Here is a 20,752-nt window from a genome sequence, read left to right on the forward strand (position 1 = left end):
TGGGGGACACTTAGCAAGACTCCTTCTTTCAGATTCTTATCAGTTTCCCTTTGTCTTTGGAGATAAGGATGCTTCTTCCCTCCCCCATAGGGAGGGCATAGCGCTTGTCTCCCTGGAGGGTTTTATGACGAGTTTCCAGAGAGGAGGTCGGAAAAGGAGAATGGTCAGAGGGACCCTTCTTCTTGCTATTTCCTCAAACTCCTTCAGCTTAAAATATTCAGTATGCCATGGTGTCATGTGCTGAGGCAGAACCCCATCAATAGGCTGAGTAGTAAAGGAATCTAAATTTCTACTTTCTCTATTCCCACTGTGCTTATTTTACCAAAACTGTGGAAACAGGCAAGATATTTTCATAGCTGTACTACTTATTTTAAAAAATTGTGTATTAGGCTGAAGTACTTTAGTTCTTTGTAGTGGGGTTAAAGAGGAGTTCGAATGGAGGGTTTCCCATGTACTAGGCAAATAAGCAAAGCCCTGTTTATGCACTAAGCCCAGACTTGAAGTTCTCTCCCCTTATGAAGTGGAAAGGGTAGTGAGGTCTAGATGTAGGCATCAGGGCCTCTGAGCTCCCTCCTGACTTCGACAGTCATCTGTGGTCTGTGCCCTAAGAATGCTGAGGATTTCTGCTTAGCCCTGGTCCTTGCAGTCACCCACCAAAATGTGTTTTCTGGGTCTGCTTTTCCACCTTCTTCATGGGTGGATGTCTTCTTGGAAGCGTCTCAGCTGCACTTAGCTTTGATTTAAAGGGCAACTCAAATGCCTTAAAATAGGAATCAGAACACATTCTACTTACCGTTCTGGAATTGGACTTTTCTCTCGATGTTTCCTGTGGTCAGATTTTTTTATATTTACTTACTTTATCAGGTTTCCTAATATACTTTCCCTTGGGTCTCTTTATTCTCTTCTGCAAAGGATTTCCTAGGCAAGGTTAACTTTGTCCTGCTGGAAAGGCATGGTTCCCTTGAGGAGACTAAAAGAGCAATTCTCTGCTCTGGGCCCAGCGAGCTATTTTTTCCTCCTAAGGCTCTCTCTCCTAGTCCCAGCTTGCTAGTGCAAAATTTTATGGTATCTTCCAAAAGTCATCCTTTGTAAATACTTTCTTAATAATAAAAGTTAGCATTTATTGGATACTTATTTTGTGACATATATTATCTCATTTAATTCTTACCATAATGTTATTAACTAAGGAGCGTTAGGTTTCTCAGGCCTGCCCTGTCAATGACTCCTTACCTTTGTGTGTCCCAGCTTTTAACAGTTTGTTGCTTTTGTTTCCTATCATGTTCTCTTGTATGTATGTATGTACCTATGTACATACGTATCTATATACATGTGAATTAAAAAATGTATTCTACTGTAGCTTTAGAGGAGTTTTAGGAATATTTTTGGCCTTTCAAGAGATACACAATAAGTGACAGAACTGTTTATAAAAAACTCCACATTTTACTAATTTGTCATATAGATTGCCATGCTATAAAGTAATTCTGGCTATAGAATGAAAGCAAAGAAATTCTTTTTAGATTATTTTTCTAATTAACATTTGAAACTATTTAAAGTGACTGTCAGGAGCTCTTTGTTTATGTATTCAGAAAATATCATTTCTCACTCACTGGCTTTTAAAAAATAATTTAATTTTCTTAGCAACTTTTGCTTATAATTGGAATTTACTTTTTATGATTCTAACAGAGTAAAACACTGACCAATGTACTTTTAGTGTAATTCAGGTTTTCTCTTTACGTCCGTATGTACCTCATCCGTTCAGCAAAAGCAGAACTAGAAGCCCCTGCACAGCAGCTTGCTGGGGAGGAAGTAATTTGCTGATCTGTTCACACTGTCAGATCCCAGTGTCTGGCAAGTTGTGTTGGTAATTGCTCCAAGATGCATTCTGTTTACAAAGACTAGTGTCGCAGCTGTTGTTCATTAGCTGCTACAAATGAAAAACTGCCAGTGTTTGCTGGTTAGAGCCACTTAAATTTATTTCATGCCAAATAAATAATTTAAACAGGATCAATGCAGACTAGGAAACTGCTCATTATCAATCAAATTCTGAAAGGTGGTGGTAAACATCTGAATATCTCCTTTCGATTTTTATGGGAAGGAGAAAAACCTGGTTTCCTACAGTGCAGATGATTACATTCTGTCCGGTATAGTTTTCTAATTTTTTATCATATGTAAATTTCTGTCCAGAGCAGGTGACTCATTTGCAAGGAAAAGGTGTTTTGCAGTCCCCGCTGTCTGGCACTGTGCATAGAAAATACTTACTGACATGAGGATATATGTAGTATTTTTATTTATAAAAGTTTTAGAAATTGTTTTGAGAAATCAAAGGGCCAGAAATGAAGGAGTTAGAAGTGTTGTTATAATTTATCATAAAGTTTGGTGAAGTTTTATTTGTCCAATGAGTTAAAAAATGTGCTAATTTTCTTATTTCTTTATTTCTGTATGGCTTTATGTCAATTTACTATTTGGTTTAAAATGGTAAAATTGGTGCTGATAGTCTGGTCTGTTGAAGAAAGTGACATTTTAGGTTACTATAAAGTGTTTAAATTGTCTATGGTAGTATCTATTGCAGTACCTTGCAAGGAAAAACATGGATTTATTGATTTCATGGAACACTGATTTCTTGGTACTCCATGGCCTAAATAGTCAGTAATTGACTATAACTAAAGTGTATTTTGAGAGATGATTATTTTCCATCCGAGGTAAAGACTTAATGCCATGGAACCTTAGACGGTGGGAAGCGTGTTGGCTATGTGATAAATCTATCACATAGATTTATCCACTTTCTCAGTCCCTTCCACTTTCTAGATCCTTCCACTTTCTCAGTCCCTTCAAAGTAGGCATCTTGGGACCTCACACAGTTCTCCCAGTCTGTATCAGCTGCCCCATCATATTTTCCTGAATCTCATCAATGGTCTGAAATCTTTTCCCTTTTGAAGGTGATTTTAGTTTGGGGAAAAGCCAGAAGACACAGGGTACCAAATCTGGGCTGTAGTGGGGCTGAGTCACCTGGGTGATTTGATGTTTCACCAAAAAACTCTGCACAGGATGTGATGCATGAGTGGACGCATTGTCGTGATGAAGCTGCCAATCATCAGCTGCCCATAGCTATGGCCTTCTGAATTACCCGAATAGTTTCTGCGGAGGTATGTACAAGCTTAACGCAAAATTTGGTGCAGATTCATTGCTCTACTCAGTCATTTAAAATATGATGGCCACATAGTAAGTACATGGGCTCGCTCATTGGTGTCCATGTCCCAAGTGACTAGTAGAGTGAAGTAATCATTGTTCACACATGCGAATTCCAGTCCACTCTCCTTGGCTGCCAGGTTATATTGACGTCACACAAACTGTTCTCGTTATATTAACAATAGCTGGACGTTTTCTGGACAGACCTCACACTCACACACATATACATGAGAGAGAGAGAGAAAGGGAGATGATTTCTAGAGTTAGGATTTAAAGCTAAATTTAATCAAAATCATAAGGACTCTCGGTTTCATTGTATAAATTAGACACTTTCTGGATGACTAAGAGCCATAAAAACAAACAGCAGACAGTAATGACATCTTTATAAAGTGTTTTCTTGATGATGGTTGTGACATTGGAGTACTTTCCTTGGAGTATTTATTGGAGTCAGAGTTCTTTAAAGTCCAAGTTGACTTGAGGGTTCATGTTAATAATTTCTAAATATAATGTGCAGACGAATGGGAAAATAGACATTTTTGCCAAAGTGTAAGTAAGGTCTTTAATAATATAAAATAAATGTAAAATGAACAGGACTTCCTATTCATTTCTGAATTTCTTCATTGTGAAGCATTGTGAAGTATGAGTTGACAAATTTGCGAATGCTGTGCCTTTCATTAAATTTCTATATTACATTTGTGGACATGCTTGCAAGCCTGGGAATCATTTACAGGTGTTATAAAAGACTATGTTTTGCTGTATTTAAAGGACTATTTCAATGCAGAAACTGAATCATGTAATCAAAAGAACATTGGATTCAGAGCAAAACATCTAGATTATGTTGTTCACTCTCTCACTAACTGGCTGTGTGAATTTGGTCAGGTTATTAAAACTCTCTGGGCTGCGGTTGCTTCTACAGGGAATGTATGAGCTGAGATTACTCGCCAACCTCTAAAATTCTGTGGTTGAACATTCCTTTATTTCAGTCTGTTTTTCTCTCTTTAACCATTGTTTATTCACATGGGGAGTGGGAGATACCAGAGAACTGAGCCCACCAGCGTCAGCATGACGTAGCTCTTTACTCCAGGAAATTCTTGCCCAGGAAGACCAGACAGTAAATTAATAAACAACTTCACTGTTTGCTTTAGGAAATTCTTTCAAATCAATTTATTAAGACAAACCGTTTTCTCATCTGTGCAAACAGTTCTCATATGAGAACAACATGTTGTTCACCTGGGCAAACAGTTTGACAAGTGTATGGCAGAGTGACATTGTGCGTTGAGGTCTTGAAAATGAGTGTGCTAGAAATGCTATTTTATTTTACTATCTAAGTGGGAGAAAAATATCTTATTATATGAGTCTACATTGGGTATTTTTCCTCACTAGCATGAGTCTCTGCTTAGTTTGCATACGGGTGAGGTGCTTTATAACAATATTAGTGAGTCACGACCATCAGGTTAATTATAACAAAGTAGGTGAGCCAAACCAATTTTCAATGCCAAACAGTTTACAACTTGATGTAAATGATCCTTTGTCTATGATACACATTGTAAGAAATCTAGCTTTCTAAAACATACATAGGCTTTTAAAAGAAGATTTTATTTATTCTTAGAGAGGAAGGGGGGAATAAAGAAAGAGAGAAATACGATGTGTGAAACATCGATTGGTTGCCTCTTGCATGTGCCCCGACCAGGGACTGGCCTGCAACCCAGGCATGTGCCCTGACCAGAAATTGAACCAGTGACCTTTTGCTTTGTGGAACGATGCCCAACCAACTGAGCTACACTGGTCAGGGCTAAAACATACACAGTCTTAAGGTTATAGGCTAGAACATTTGCAGTTTGAAATCACGCGTCACAGAGGTTCCCTGACATTACTTACTCAACAGGTTAGAGCTACTAGGTAGTTTGACAAGAGACAGAACGTGTGTACATTTAAACTTAAAGCAGAAATTTGTGCCTGTTGTTTAAGTGTTCTTAGTTCAGTGTGCTTTAAGACCACCAAATGTGAGTACTTCTCAGCTCATCCTATTTTTGACCCTATACCCTAAATACCCTGTGTCAAAGTTATTTTTTCTTGAAGTTTCTCACTACCTTCATCACCCATGAATTCTGTCTTTAGTTTTAACTAAAGCCAAGTGAAAGTTATTTTCAAGTTTATAATTTTTATTTCCTCATGAAGTGTGATAGGAAAGGCGTTGTCCTTAGGTTCACAGTTTTACCTCAGGAATTCAGTCAGAGACCTGAGAGGAGCTTGTGGAGGATATGGAGTTAGAACTTCAAGTGTGCCTTTAATGAGGAATAACCCTGAGACAGAGTCCAGTGACATTTACATTCTGTTGGTTTAACATAGCTTTTTGTTGTGGGGACATTCGATGTAGACCGAAAAAGACATTTTGATTGTCAGTTTAAAAAAATTACCAAATAATGTGTGAAGAAAACAACCCCAACTTCTTAGCCTCACCCCACTGTTGACCAGCTTGTTGTGTTTTCTTGTCCGTCCTCCTCTTCTCTTCCCACCTGCTGCCCACCCCTACCCTGCTGAAATGGGGTATAAAGGCGGGTCAGAGTGGTCGCGAGGCACACAATCAAACAGCAGCGGGAGGTGGGTTGAAGAGTAAATACCATCTAGCAGGCCAACCATGTCACATATAACCAGACATCAGAAGTGGACCAGCCACACTTACTCATCTCCGGGAAAGCCATCAGTTGTTCAAAGCAAAGCATCTTTTTTTTCCCTCTGATTTTGCTTCTGCCTTTAATGTCTTCATTCTGAATTCCACTTCTCATTTCTTCCTTAAAGGCATTGATTGGGTAAGAGGTAGGGGTGGTATGTTGGGGCCTATGGGAGAAAAACTCACATTAATGTTGGCTTGAAGAATTGGCTTAAGGTGATCAAATTACTATAATCAGGCCCAAAGGGGAAAGCCAAAACTCCTAATGTTTTTTTTTAAACTGACAAAGGAATTTAAACGCTTTACCAAGGACGTTTCCTATAGAGAGTCAAAGACAGCTTCTTTGACAGCCAATTAGTATGTGTAGCTTCAAGGGTAATGACTGTATTCTCCAAAAGATAGGATTAACCTTCACGGTAATTTATTTCAAACTAGTTAATACATTTGAGGGTATGATTATAAGAGTAATGTATGTTGATAAATGCTTCAAAAATACTAGGAAAAAAATCATGAGGAGCCTGAAAGTCCTCCACAGTCAGGGTTAGGGTCAGGAATGAATGATGCATTTTTTGGTAATAAAAAACAGCAATCGTGCACTTGGACAGTCTGAACCCCCTAACTTTTATACCTGGCTGCTCCTGCTAATTACTCCATTTCCCCACTCCCATATTCTTTTTTTCCCCCTGACTTTCTCTTTTTTTCTTTTAAACTTTTTTTTTCAGATTTTATTAATTTATCTTTAGAGGGGAAGGGAAGGAGAGAGGGAGAGAAATATCAATGTATGGTTGCCTCTCGTGTGTCCCCTGCTGGGAACTGGCCTGCAGCCCAGGCATGTGCCCTGACTGGGAATAGAACCGCGATCCTGTGGTTCACCCACTCCCATATTCTTTTTGTTGGTGATTGAGGGGCCCTCCTATGCTTACTCACTTATTTCTCACTTTGCCTTCAGTTCTGTGCACTACACTAAGATCTGCTTTTCTTAAAATGGTCACATGCTGTCATGGCTTCTGATGGTCGGTCAGTGAGAACCATCAGCCTTTTTCCTCCTCCCTCTAAGGCCTTTGCCACACCTGATGCCTTCAACGGGAAGCTCCTTACACCTCCTTGCCACTTCAGTCTCAGTTGCTGGTTTTCTTTAAGATCGTCATCACAAAGGAGTCTTGAGGTTTGAACCCTGGTTTCATCACTTACCAGACCAGTGATTCTAGACAAGGTTCTTAACTTTAATTTCTGTTGATCTTCTTCCCCTCTAGCAACTCGGGCCAAGCTATTGATGATTGCATCTACTGTTCATTTTCACCTTGATCGATATTCCGATTTTTTCCTGTTAATGCTGATAGGCTACAAACTCCATGAAAAGTCAACACAGTAAAGATGAGTTGCAGAGAAGAATAAATGCGAGGCTGAGGGGAAGGAATTGTGAATTAGAACAAAATTAATTAAGAATTCTTGTGTATTTCTGGCAAGAGAGTATTGAGGATAGTTAAAAGCTAAGAATTGTATAAACACTGCATCATTTAGGATTAGGATTTAGTCATGTTTTACAAAAAACTCCAATAGGGCTGGCTTAAACATAAAAGAAGCCCAGAGGTAAGGAGTTCAGGGCTGGTGTGGCAGTTCATGATGACGAAGGACCTGGCCTCCTTCTCACAGTCTTCTCTGCCATCTCTAGTGCTGGCTTACATGCCAGAACCCCCCTCATGGCCACAAGATGCTCCTAGTGTTCCAGCCATTGCATCCAAGTTCCGAGGTGGAAGAAAACGGGATGTCAAAAGCACCTTTGAAAGAGCTTCCCTAGCTTCCATCTACTGAACTTCTGTTCATAATTCCTTGAACTCCCCCAGGAGCTGAGGAATTTAGGAAAAGTAGTCTTTAAGCTGGGGACATTGTCATCCCAAATGACATCAACATTTCTTAATGAGGAAGAGTGAGGAGTTGATGAATTGTGTAGGCAGTTCGTGGTCCCTTCCATAATAGCAGCCTGGGGCAGAGCTCACTACATGATGGTTCCACTGTAGCTCAGCTTAAACAAGCTCACACCTTTTTCTGCTTAAACTACTTCTGGATCACCTGATTTCCTAGAAGCTCACAGCAAAAGTTTCATATGATCTTATTACTGCTTCTCATGAGGTTTCTCATTTCTGATTTTCTGCTGCAGTTCTGCTGTACACAGTATGGACTAGTTGATGGGCAGGCTCTGGGGTTGGAATCCCAGCCGTGCCACGTACCAGCGGGTGACTCTGGCAGGTTACATGCAAAATAGGGAATAATGTTACTTGTTATAATAAATAATACTTTTAGGCTATGGTGATTTTTAAAAATTCAAGGGAACGATCACATTACTTCACATGAGGACACGAAGCCACACTCAAAACATAATAGTTCAGTCCTGGCTGGTGTGGTTCGGTTGGTTGGAGTGTCGTCCCGTGTACCCAAAGGTTGCAGGTTCCCAGTCAGGACACATATGGGAGACAACCAATTGATGTTTCGCTCTCTCTCAAGTCAACAAACATATTTTTAAAAATTAAAAAAATAATCATTCACTTTCTTAACCAACAAGAATGTATGGTAAATGCATATACAGAGGAAAGGAAACTATATGTCCAAGAAACTTTTTTTTACTTGATTAATAATAGTCACTTGAGCTATTTCCTTACGTCCTAGTCACAAATGAGTTTTAAGAAAATCTAGGCCATGTTGATAACTCCATGTCAATACTGCTTTTTTGTTAATAACTGCAAGATCAGGAATATTCTTCTCTTTCTTTTTTAGGTTTCAGACAAGCCTCGTGTATTTATTTTCTGGGAATAGAGTGAAACAATCTTTTCCCTGAATGAAAACCTCCTTTCTACCTTTCTTTCTTCTGAAACAAGGTTTTCCTTTTCCGAGCCTTGAGCTAGAATAATTTCCTTTGGGGAATCCTGTTCATCCAGGGGGATTGGAGTGAGATAACTCTGCCTGAGCTGGTTTCAATTCATTTTCTTAAGCCGAAGTGAATGAATGGCTTCCCAGTTTGTCTTTTGAAGGGATAGGCTTATTTTTATACAGAACCTGCATGTAAATAAAACCAACTGGTTTCTTCATACAATATGATGAGGCCTTGACATTCCAGTGATTTGGTACCTGAATATATAGGCATTCAATAAATGTTTGTTGAAAGGAAGAAAGGGAAGGGAAGTTAGCAAAAAAGAATTTTTTAAAACTGGGGATTGGTTTGAATTGGGAAAAGGAATGTGAAATTTATTATTTTTATACTTAGAGACCCAGAATAGGATGGCTTAAGAGGTTAATTTTCTTTTACCTGAATTTTAATGACAAAGACACTCATTGGACAAGACCCAGAAAAAATATATTTTACCTATATTTTATACATGTTTTGTTCAAAAACAGAACCTATAAAAAAGTTAAAGAATTTCTTTCTGGTTTGCTTCTGGACAGATCTTTTGAGATTGCTTGCTGAACACACATTTTTTTCCTTGTACTGATTCTTTTTTAAAAAAGATTATAGTTATTTTTAGAGAGGGAGGAAGGAGAAAGAGAGGGAGAGGAACATCGATGGGAGAGAGAAACATCAGTTGGTTGCCTCTTGTACATGTACCAATCAGGGACCAAACCCATAACCCGGGCATGTGCCCTGACCGGGGATCAAACATGACCCTTTGCTTTGGAGGTCAGTGCCCAACCAACTGAGCCATGCCGGCCAGGGCTCCTTATGCTGATTCTTTAAGTTCTCTGTAATTTGCTTGGTGGCTGTCAAAAGAGACCAGCTTTTAACCTAGCCAAAAAAGGAGGCTGAAAGTGAACCATCACAAATGAGATTGACCATATACAACAGTTAGGGGACAGTGGTTGTCTAACACTTTCTCCTTTTTATTGAATTTATTGGCATGACACTGGTTAACAAAATGATGTCGGTTTCTGCAAACACATGATCTGTACACTGTATTGTGTGTTTACCACCCCAGTCAAGTCTCCGTCATCACCCTTTATACTCCCTTTACCCTCTGCCACCACCCTGTACCTGCTCCCGCCGCATAGTCACCACACTGTTGTCCATGAGTTTTTCTCTCTTTTTTCTTTCTTGCTCAATCCCTCTACCCCCCAGCAAGCCCCGCCCCACAGGTGTCAGCCTGCGCTCTATCTGGGAGTCTGTCACTATTTTGGTTGTTGGTTTATTTTGTTCATTAGATTCCACATGTGAGTGAGATCATGTGGTATTTGTCTTTCTCTGATGGCTTATTTCACTTAGTATAATGCTCTCCAGGTCCCTTCATGCTGTTGCAAAGGGTGAGATTTCCTTCTTTTTTATGGCTAAGTAGTATTCCATTGTATAAGTATACCTGTCCTTTACTTACTACAAGTTAGCTCATGCCTGCATATTCTCTGGAACACTCAGATCTTAAAGTGCTGTAGTAGAGACTTAAAAGAACTGCCACAGATAGACTTTGAAGAGAAGCCATGACTGTGCTATAATTCTTGCTTAGCAACACTTAAATTGAGGCTTGTTCCTCTGGGGGAGGTCAGGTTCTGGCCCACTCCCTCCTTTGTTCAGTGTGGGATCAGAGGTGTCTCTGTGACTGTCCTCTCTAACTGAAACTCCCTCTCTGAGCACCTGTCTTACTCTCTGTTCCTGCAACATGATAGCTGCTAGCCATATGAGACCATTGCAATTAATTACATGAAATTAAAAATTCAGTTCTTTGGTCACACTAGTCACATTTCAGGAGCTCAGTGGCTAGTGGCACCATATTGGGCAACACAGACACGTCACAGAAAGTTCTGTTGGCAGTGCTATTTTGTGCTCTTATCCTGACTTTCATTTTCTTTGTGGCACTTTTCCAACACCTTGCCACTTCTTGATTTATTTATATTCCACTAGGATACTTCCAAGAGCAGAGATTTTCTTCTAGAGCATTGCAGAGTCCTCAGTGTCTAATGCAGTACCTGTTAGAGTTCTCTGTAAAATACTTGTTGAATGAATGAACAGATGAATGAATTTTAGTATTTTAAATAAAAAATATTTTGTGTAAAGTCTGTGTGACCTAGTACACTGTTCTGCCAGTTTTTAAGATGAAAGAATGAAAATAACAATTGTTATTGTTAGAACAATAACAATATGTGTTCTATAACCAAGAATACATATTTTAAAAATAATGACATTATTACATATACTAGCACAACTTATTTCTTTTATCTTTCATATTATGAAGGATAATAAGTATGAAAATTTTGCTTAACGGTTAACGTATTGTCCTGAACATGAAGGTAGAAACTAATCAATTTGCTTTGGATTGAGAAGCCATGTGAGTGGAGTGAGAAAACCAGGGGTACTTGTTATAGCTCATTGGGCTTTGTCCTGCTACATAATGTAAAGCAACTGTGATGCATTGCAGTGGAATACATTATAGGCAGTATTGTGCAATTGAGCTATATACATGGTGAGCAATCATAATACATTTTAAAATTGTACAGAAATATCAATTTACCTCAATTAATTTTTAAATAAAAATTACTCATGAAATGATTTCAGTGTCTGAAAGGAATTTGCTCTCTGGACAAAACATGACCAGAAGCACGACTGACTACCCTAGGTTTGCCTATATATAGACATCGAAGCTAGTTTTGTGATTCTTGCCAAGGATGCAGCCTTGAAAAGGATTGTTTCTTTTCTCTTGAGCCCAGCGTTGTCAGGATGCACTTGGAATGGTGAGGGGGATGGGGGGAGTGGGAGGGAGGGGGGTGGGGACGACTTGGCAGAGCCAGGCGGGCCTGACAAGTCGACTTTCGCGGTTAACCAAGCGGTAGATGTCAGTTGGCCGCCCGGCCCCCTTTTAGTTACTGACAGGAATTAGTAAAGTAGGGGTGTTTTCTCTTTCACCCTCTCTCTTTCAAGTGCAGGTATTTTCTGAGTGGTGTTGATTCTCAGTGGATTTGGCTATGCTGACCACTGGGCATTTATCCGTAGCCTGTGCAGAATTGGTGTTATTTTTTTATTTTAATTAAAAATAGCTTCCGATAATCCTGCATCCTTTCATTGGTTTTAAAATCAGATCCAGTGAAGGACCAAATTCTTTATAAAAATCACGACTGCTTTTGGAAACCCATATCTTCAGTTCAGGTTTCTAAGCGGCAATAAATACGAATTAAGGATTCATTAAAATTTTTATATTTGCAATTTCAACTTTTGACACCTTTCTAAAAACTCGCTCTATGTGTATATCTGAAGTTTTAAATTTTCCTTTGGTGCTGGATCCAGAGTGCAATTTTAAAAACTTTATGTCAAGGTGGATGGAGATACTCACTTGCTGTTAACATCATAGGGGTTGTTTTTGCTCCCAGGAGACCATGGCCTGTGTGCTGAGAATCACACGGGAGCCAGACACTGCCTGTGTTTATTGATTTTCCTCAGGCAGGGTAAGGAAAACGGCCCTGTGGAATTCTCTGTTACATAGAAGTGGGAAAGCAGTTGTGAAAAGGAAGCTAGCTGAGGTGCTTGACACACAGTTCACGCTCGTTTTAAAGTGTACTGATACTTGGCTATAGAATCAGGGTTCCTTTGCCTGGTGAGCTGAAGACTTGCCCACGTCCCGTGGGGAGCTGTGCTTCCAGACCCCTTCCCTCCCCAGGCTTTTTAATGGGCAGTGAATCCAGAACGGACCTCACAGAATCTGACCATCACTGATGGAAAAGCAAAGTAAACATCGCCACCTAAATTAATTTTTCATCTATTCACGAGTCAGTGTGCTTTGTACCACATTTAGAAACGTGGCTACTCAAGTAAGAATTTCTTTCTGTCCACACACCAGCAGTATTGCACTCTGCACAGGTGAACATCGACACCTGGAAGATTTCTGTCTTAGTCAATGCTTAGGAACCATCTTTTGTCTTTGGTCCAGGTCAGGAGTCTAAGAAAGTTCATTGAGACCTGGGTTTCCAGGTTAGTTTTTGTTTTTTTTTTAAGTTTCTGTTTCTATGAGTTTAATTTGGAGAACAGTACCAGGTTGTTTTTAAAATTGCTAAATCAAACTGTCTCCTCCTACTGTTTATGATGTCCCTTATAATGATTAACATATGCCTTTTCTGCCTTCAGGTTTGTAACAAATGTGAAACAGTTTCACAGGTTAATTCTAGCCTTATTTCTTTGTGGACTCTACATAGCTCAGAAGCATCATTTTATGACATTTTAATTTTCAAAATATTAATAGCATGAGTTATATCATAAGCCATAGTACTTCTAACTGAATACAGTATCCCTTTGGTGTTCGAGTACATACACTTCCTATGACCCTAAGTTTCAAATTGTAGTAATAGTATAGGTTACATCTAAAGCCATAGTATTTGTAACTGAATATAGAATCCCTTGGGGGTTAAAGCACACACATGCTTTTTTCCTTATTTACTTTATTTTAAGACAAAAAGAAAATAATACGTTTTTTACCAATAGAGATACTTTAAAGTTTTTTATTGAATTTATTGGGGTGCCGTTGGTTAATAAAACCATGCAGGTTTCAAGTGTACAACTATAACACATCATCTGCACACCGCATCGTGTGCTCACCACCCAAAGTCAGGTCTCTTTCTGAGCACATGTATGATTTTAATCCTATGTGCCAGTATTTTATCAGATCTATCACCTCCTTTAGGGCAAAGACTAGACTTATTTTGAAACAATTCAAGTCATAGAAAAAAGTTGCAAAACTACACTGATTTTCATGTACCCTTCACACAGCTTCCCTAAATATTAACATCTTACATAGTCACAGTGTAGTTATGGAAAGCAGAACTGACACTGATATAGTAATATTAACCAATGTAACAGACTTACTCTACTTTTGCCAACTGTCTTCCTAATGCCTTTGTGTAGGTCTGGGATCCCACAGTGCACAGAATCGTGTCTCCTTAGTTGCACCTCGTCTGCAGGAGTTTTTCTTCCTTTAATCCTTTTAAAGAGCCAATGGCCACTAGTTTTATAGGATGTGTCCCATGCTGGGTTTATTTGGTTGTTTTCATGCTAAGAATTGGCTTATGCATTTTTGGCAAAACTACTGCAGAAGTGAGGCTGTGCTCCTCCTGGTGTTATTGTAAGGAAGTGTGCATGACGTCAACATGTCTCATTGCTGCTGATCTGACTTTAGTCTCTTAGTTGAGGTCTATCAAGTTTCCCTGTTGCAAAATTACTATTGTTCCCACTGGAATTAATAAATATCTTGAGAGGACGTTTTTCAAGGCTAGGCAGATATCCTGTTTTTCAGTGTACTTTTTGACTATTTTATATTCCACGGATAATTCTTTTTAAAAGATTTTATTTATTAGTTCTCAGAGAAAGGAGAAGGAAGGGAAAAAGAGAGGGAGAGAAACATCCACGTGTGAGAGAAACATCAGTTGGTTGCCTCTCTCACACCCACAACCGGGGACCTGGCCCCCAACTCAGGCATGCACCCTCAGTGGGAATCAAACCAGCAACCTTTTGGTTCACAGGCTGGCGCTCAGTCCACTGAACTTTACCAGGCAGGGCTGCACTGATCATTCTTACCTGCAACAATTATTACTTGGTGTTTGCCAGATGCTGATGTATTTTATTTCCATCATTTCTTCATTTCTTCATTAGAATTCTGTAAGAGCTATTTCTTCTTCCCTCATTTATTCAGTTAGAATATCAGTGTGGACTCATGGATAGGATTATTTATTTCGTTGCCTAAATTATTCCAGATCTGGCCACTGGGAGCCCCTTCAGGTAGGTTCTTGTGTCCCTTGACATAGTCTCATCAGTTTTTCATTTATTGAGTTTAGAGAGAAAGAGAAACGTGATTTTTGTTGTCCCACTTATTTATGCATTCATTGGCTGATTTCTTGTATGTTTCCTGACCAGGGGTCCAACCCACCAGCTGTGGTATATCAGGAAGATGCTCTAACCACTGGAGCTAGCAGGCCAGGGCATCCCCATGATTTTTAAACAGCTTGTCACTTCTTCTTTGGCACCATAAGATGTGCCAAAGTTGGAAGTTATTTTGCTTCCCAAAAAGTTATTTTGCTCTAGCCCCAAAGTTGGTCATTTCTCCAAAGATTCCTAGTTTTTTAAGTTGGAAATTGATATTTAGAAACAAAATTTGAGGTATGCTCGTTGCTACTGGTATACCATTGTTTCTATGCCCTCTCCGCTGGCAGAGTAAGGAAATGTGTACGTACACACATACAAACCCCTTTCTTCGTCTGTATCTTTCTATCTATATGAATATCTACCTAGTAAAGAGTGTAAGTTCATCCTGACATTTCTAATTACAAGCCAATACCACTCATTTCTTTCTAGGCTTCTTCCCGTCCTTTTTTGTAGCTCCTTTCTCCAACAGTGAGAAACTGGCTTTCTGTTATCTGTATAGTGTTTGCTCATTTGCTCAACTCTAGCACACATGTAAATAAGTTTCAGAGTTGTGATCCCACGATCCCTGTGAGAAACAAATTCACTAACTAGACAATAGTGTTTGGGTACAGTTTTGTTGTCTTTAGTTTTACGATATATAGTGAAAACACTGATTTCCAAAATTATTCAGGGTAGACCTTTTCTTCTCTGTCTTGTTCAGTGTAGTTATGTTGTCTGTTTGCAGTATGACCACGTCCATTCGTTGTTTGTGTTCCATTTGGGCTCTCCCGACACTGAGAGGGTGGTTTCGATCAGTTATTCGGGAGGAAATGGGCAACGCCCCTGTGGTTCTAAGAGTCAGAACTCTGTGAAGAGGCGTCTCAGAAAAGTGCCCCCCTTGTCCTTGTTTCCCATGTCCCTGCCCCATTCTTTCTGCCAACTCACCCCACCTCCTGAAGTTAACCAATGTCATTAGTTTCTGGCTTATTCTGTATTCCTTTTTTGTACAGATAAGTAGATACATATGTGTGTTCTTATGTAGTGGCTACATTTTGATGGTTTTTATGGTACTGGGCAATGCTGTTTGGTGATTTTGTCTCTCAAGGATGCCGTTTATGTTTGGTGTATCCTTACTGCTGATGTATTAGAAAGCTAGTAAAACTATTGTTTTCTTTCTAGAAAAATAGGTTGGGGATTTTTCTAGAATGAAAATGAGAATGTGAATTTTGATATGGCCATTAGCACTAAACTGTCAAAAAAAAAAGGTAACAGCAAGCTGCCATGTTTTTCAGCTTTTCTTTTAACCCATTATATATTTTTAGCAAGATATTTTAAAATTTTATTGCTCCTTACTAATCAAATTCAAATTATTTTAAGTATCAACGGCAGCTGCTAGACTGTTATGTAAAATATGTAGTGTTTGCTTCTGCAAGTCTTGCAAAATAGTTCTTCTCACAAGCAAAGCAAAGTGACACATTCCCCCAAGCCTGTTTAATAGTGCTATTCTGGTGCATTTCATTGTGCGCTCTTTTTCTTTTCAAATACCCTGCAGGCCTTTGGCCAGTCCTTCTCCATCCACCGGAAAGTTGCTGAGGATGGAGAGACCCGGGAGGAGACGCTTCTGCAGGAATCGGCCTCAAAGGAAGCTTACTACCTGGGGAAGATCTTGGAGATGCAGAACGAACTGAAGCAGAGCCGGGCTGTAGTCACCAACGTGCAGGCAGAAAATGAGAGGCTCACGGCCGTCGTGCAGGACCTGAAGGAGGTAATAAATACCCCAAGAGAGGTTTGTGGGAGAGAGAAACAAGATCAAGTTCTGTAATAAACCTGTCTCTTTAATCAGAGGAGCTATATTAAGCAAGAAGCATATAATGCTGATGCTAGCATTTTTTGGCTTTTTTTTTTTAGTGAAATAACAGCTTGTTCTGAGATGAACTTTTCTCATTGTTTATTGAATTGAAGTCTTTATTTATTGAGTATTTGAGAATGGAGCTTGCTTTTTCTGCAAAAGTATTTTAAAAATACAGTGGCTGCAGCACCTCTTCCCCCTTTCCCCGCGTGAGTACATTGTGGAGAAGGGTTGGCCGTGGTGCTGTGGGTCCGCACTGATCCACAATGACAGTGGTGTCTGCTCACGACTCCTCACAGTGGGGAAAACGACCTTGGGAGAGTGTTCTGAGGGGTTGTAGAGACTGGCAATACAGAACCATAAAGTTTTTCTGGTTGTAGACAAAGCAGCCAGCCGGTTATACCCAGTGTGAATTAGGGGTGGGAGCCCTCCTCCCCTGGTCCCCGGGCCTCCATGGGACCCCCTGCTTCTCTTCAGCCTCCTCACGGCTGCGGCACATGCCAGGTCATTTTCAAACAGTCTGCCAGTGAAACTGGGGACACGGAGAGCCAAAAGCAGCTTTATCCACCAAACCTGTTTAAGAGCATTTTAGGAAACTTCATAATAAATCATTCACTCCAGTTTTTTGATATGAAAGCTGCAGAAGAGGTGCTGATGTCACCTCATTCCTACACCGGTGCAGCAGGAGTGACCAACAGGTCCCAGGTCCACAACTAAGTGGGCTTAGCAGCGATTGAGTGTTTTAGTTATAAAAAAAGGTGGGATGAAAAAAATCACTCGATATTGTGAAATGTAACGAGTAACCCACTGATACCTTTCTTAAAATTGGTGACACATTGCAAATAGGGTTTCATTATTCTGAGATATAAGTTGTCCAAAATTTATTGATATTTAATCAATAATTCACATTTACACATTCTATACTGCAGTGAACTAAATGAATACCTACAGTAAGGTTTGTGGTTTAACCTAGTTCACTGTTGTGGACATGCCCAAATATAGTAGTGTGGTTTGTGGAGACCAAGAAAGGAGCCAACTAAGTAGAAGATCGTATGTATTCTACTAAGTAATCAGAAGAACATGAGATAGTTTTCAGGATGCTCTTCCTTTCTTCCCTCCCCCGCAAATGATTGTTAAAAATCAAGCTGCTCTCTAGCTCTTTCTCTACCTGATGCATCTGTATGTGTGTCCTGGGTTTGGGTACCAGACTCTCTTCCTCCTAAGAAATCGTCATTCACCTTTTCAATCCCAGGCTTCCTTGTGAGACAAGCATCTATTGCAGAAGTGGACCCAAGGTCATATAGTGACATAGACCACTCTTGCTTAAACAAGATATTGAACAGCCTCAGAGGGCAACCTCAGTGGCCATGAGCAGCAGGTTCATGTGGTGAGTAGGCAGACAGGATGTGACCTGGGCAACGTGAGGGTCCAGTGCACAAACGTGCAGGTGATTTGCGGAGAGCTGTGACCAGTGAGTCCAGATCCTCCAGCTGCACATCTCTGTGGTCACAGCAGCTGCAGCTGAGGAAGGTTGAGGAAGGGGCAGAGAATTCAGAGGTATTTTTCTGTTGAGGCGAGACAGTGGTGATTGTCAGAGCACCCTCAGTTAGGCACCCCGTGCTTGAGCACAGCTTCCAATGAGTAGATCTGTAATAAGCAGCAGGAATTGGTAATTAAGAATGAGGATGCAAGTTAGGAATGAAGTGAGGCAGTAAAGAAAGAAAAATTACAGGAGCCCTTCATTCAGTTAAGTTCCGAAATTTTAGTGAACCTTGGAATCAGAGAGCTCATCAAAACTCAAGTCCTGGGCCCTAGCCCCAGAGCTTCTAAGTTAGTAGTTCTCTAATTTAGACTTTGGGGCTGACTGAAAGCTGGGAGGGCCGTGTTATAAGCTCACAATTTAGGGGCTTGCTATAGCACCATAATGTCCTGATTGGATTGCTTTGTTATTGCCCTTCAATATCTATGCATTTTTAATAGTTGATTTGTAGGAAGTGAATATAACTCGTTGGGTCCAAATGAATGTGGTTTTAAATTGAAAATAGCTCCAGGATATTTGGTTGATGAATGTCTTCATTCAGGTTTGTCAGATAATGAAAAGAAAGAAAAAGAGCAGGTTGTCTGTTTCTTGGTCTTTTAAGCGGGCCTGCAATGTATTTCTTGATACTGTTTCTGACGGGCTGAAAGCTAGTGCTTTTTATTTCTGCTCTGGTTGTTAAGAAGCTACAGGACTATGTTTAACTGTACAAACTAGCCTAGGTTTTTCATATAAATCTTACTTTCAAACATTTTCATCAGTCTTATGGTACATATGTCTTTTTTTAAAAAGATTTTATTTATTTATTTTTAGAGAGAGGAGAAGGGAGGGAGAAAAATATTGATGTGCAAAAGAAACACCAGTCCATTGCCTCTCACACACCCCCAACCAGGGACCCAGCCCACAGCCCAGGCATGTGCTCTGACCTGAACCAACGCTGAATTGTGAATCAACGACCTTTCAGTTCGCAGGCCAGCACTCAGCCCACTGCACCACACCAGCCAGGGCTTATGGTATAACTCCCTTTAATGGCAAACTGCTTTAAATAATTTTTAAAGTACAGGGAGTATTAAAAAAATAACCCAAATCAAAGGGCCAAATTATGAGTGAATCCTCCAGAGCCAATAATAGAGGAAACAAATCCCTGGGTTGCCTCGAGGTGCATCATTTGGCTGAGAGCTTAAAGAGAACAGATAGATCGCCGCAGTGCCTAGGCAGATAATTAGTAAACAAGCTCAAATCTGGTTTTTCTATCTCAAACTGTAGGTCTTAATGGACTCGAAGAGAGCCTAAGTAGGTTTATTTGGACAATATTTATTGAATTCTTATTGGCACTAAATTAAACTAAAATCAACATTGATGAAATCACAAAATAGGATAGTAAAACTTATAATACTACTGAATACTTTCAATTGTTAGATAAGGTAGAATTTACCGCAATATTTACACACAGCATGCAGTGCAGTTATGCCAATATTCCTAACCAGAATTGCTGTTTGTGTAAAAATGAGATGTCGCAGAAGGTAGGCCACTGGGGGCGGAATGCACACGGCTAGTTGTAAGGTGGAATCCTGACCATAGGCGAGATTGAGCCTGTACTTGGAAGTGCAGATAACTGAACGTTCAATGGCCAGCAATGTGCCAGGCACTGTTCTAAATTCTTTACATGAATTAACTTGCCGAGTCCTTATAACAACCCTATTGAGGTAGGTCCTATTACTATACCATCTCATTTTACCAATGGGGCATGTGACTCATGGAGAGGTCCAGAGCTTGTCCAACACGCATGAGTAATGTGTGACCATCCAGAACCTGAACTCAGAAAACCTGGCTGTGGTGGAGACATTCTGAGCCACGTCACTGTGGTTGCCAAGAACACACTTCCCTCTCCTGAATCTTGCCTCAAGCTAATGAAATTTCTGGCACAGTATATGAAGCTTTAGTACAATGGATAAATTTGTAACTTGTTAGTAATACTTTTATTATGATGTGGCCATTTTAAGAGCTGTTTAATCCGTGTGATTTTTATTATAGTTCAAGCTCCACTTTTCCCCTATTGAAATTTACAACCAAATTGCATAAAATACCAGTGGCTCAATTTCCAGAAATCTATTATTATGCCAACATTACAAATATATCCGTTACGCCTTAAGAAATCCATATCTCTAAACTTTTAGAGTGTGAATGTACCTTAGTGATTGGTTAAGATTAATAATTTTTTCTCCCGCAGTCCTGAATGGCCATCTACCCTTTCTGCAGACACTCCCAGCACAATGGAGAAGATGAACTGGGAGTCCTTCAAAGGGAGGACTTGTTTTGCCTGTCATTTATCTTTGTGTCCCCAGCATTGGGCACAGTGCCTGGTCAAAAGTAGACATTAAAAAATAACATTTGTTGAGTTGAGTTGAAGTGGAAAAAAAAACATGCTTTAGTAGCTAGCTACCGCTGGGTTTGTTTTAGCCAGACCACTTACCAACTGTGATATTGACAATTTACTTTTGTTTTCTAAGTTTCACTTTCCTTCTAACATAGCGGTGTCCCGTGTCCTGTGTCCTGTGTTGAATGTCTGGGACAATGGAGATGTTAAATCACTATAATTTCCAGCTCCCTTCCACGGCTGCCCTCCTGTTGCTTGGCAGCTCTGATTGTTAA

General features: G+C 39.9%; 1 protein-coding gene across 7 annotated transcripts in view; it reads left to right on the forward strand.

The window, feature by feature from the left end:
• BICD1 (BICD cargo adaptor 1) overlaps positions 1 to 20,752 on the forward strand; it is a 177,962-nt gene that overhangs the window by 64,069 nt on the left and 93,141 nt on the right. For all 7 annotated transcript variants that reach the window (XM_053662006.1, XM_037139736.2, XM_053662007.1 and 4 more), the window contains exon 2: positions 16,267 to 16,479. In XM_053662006.1, the coding sequence (XP_053517981.1) occupies positions 16,267 to 16,479 (213 nt within the window). The remainder of the gene's footprint in view (positions 1 to 16,266; positions 16,480 to 20,752) is intronic.

Source organism: Artibeus jamaicensis, unplaced genomic scaffold (assembly GCF_021234435.1).
Source record: "Artibeus jamaicensis isolate MK-2021 breed Jamaican fruit bat unplaced genomic scaffold, CSHL_Jam_final contig_233, whole genome shotgun sequence".
NCBI lineage: Eukaryota > Metazoa > Chordata > Mammalia > Chiroptera > Phyllostomidae > Artibeus > Artibeus jamaicensis.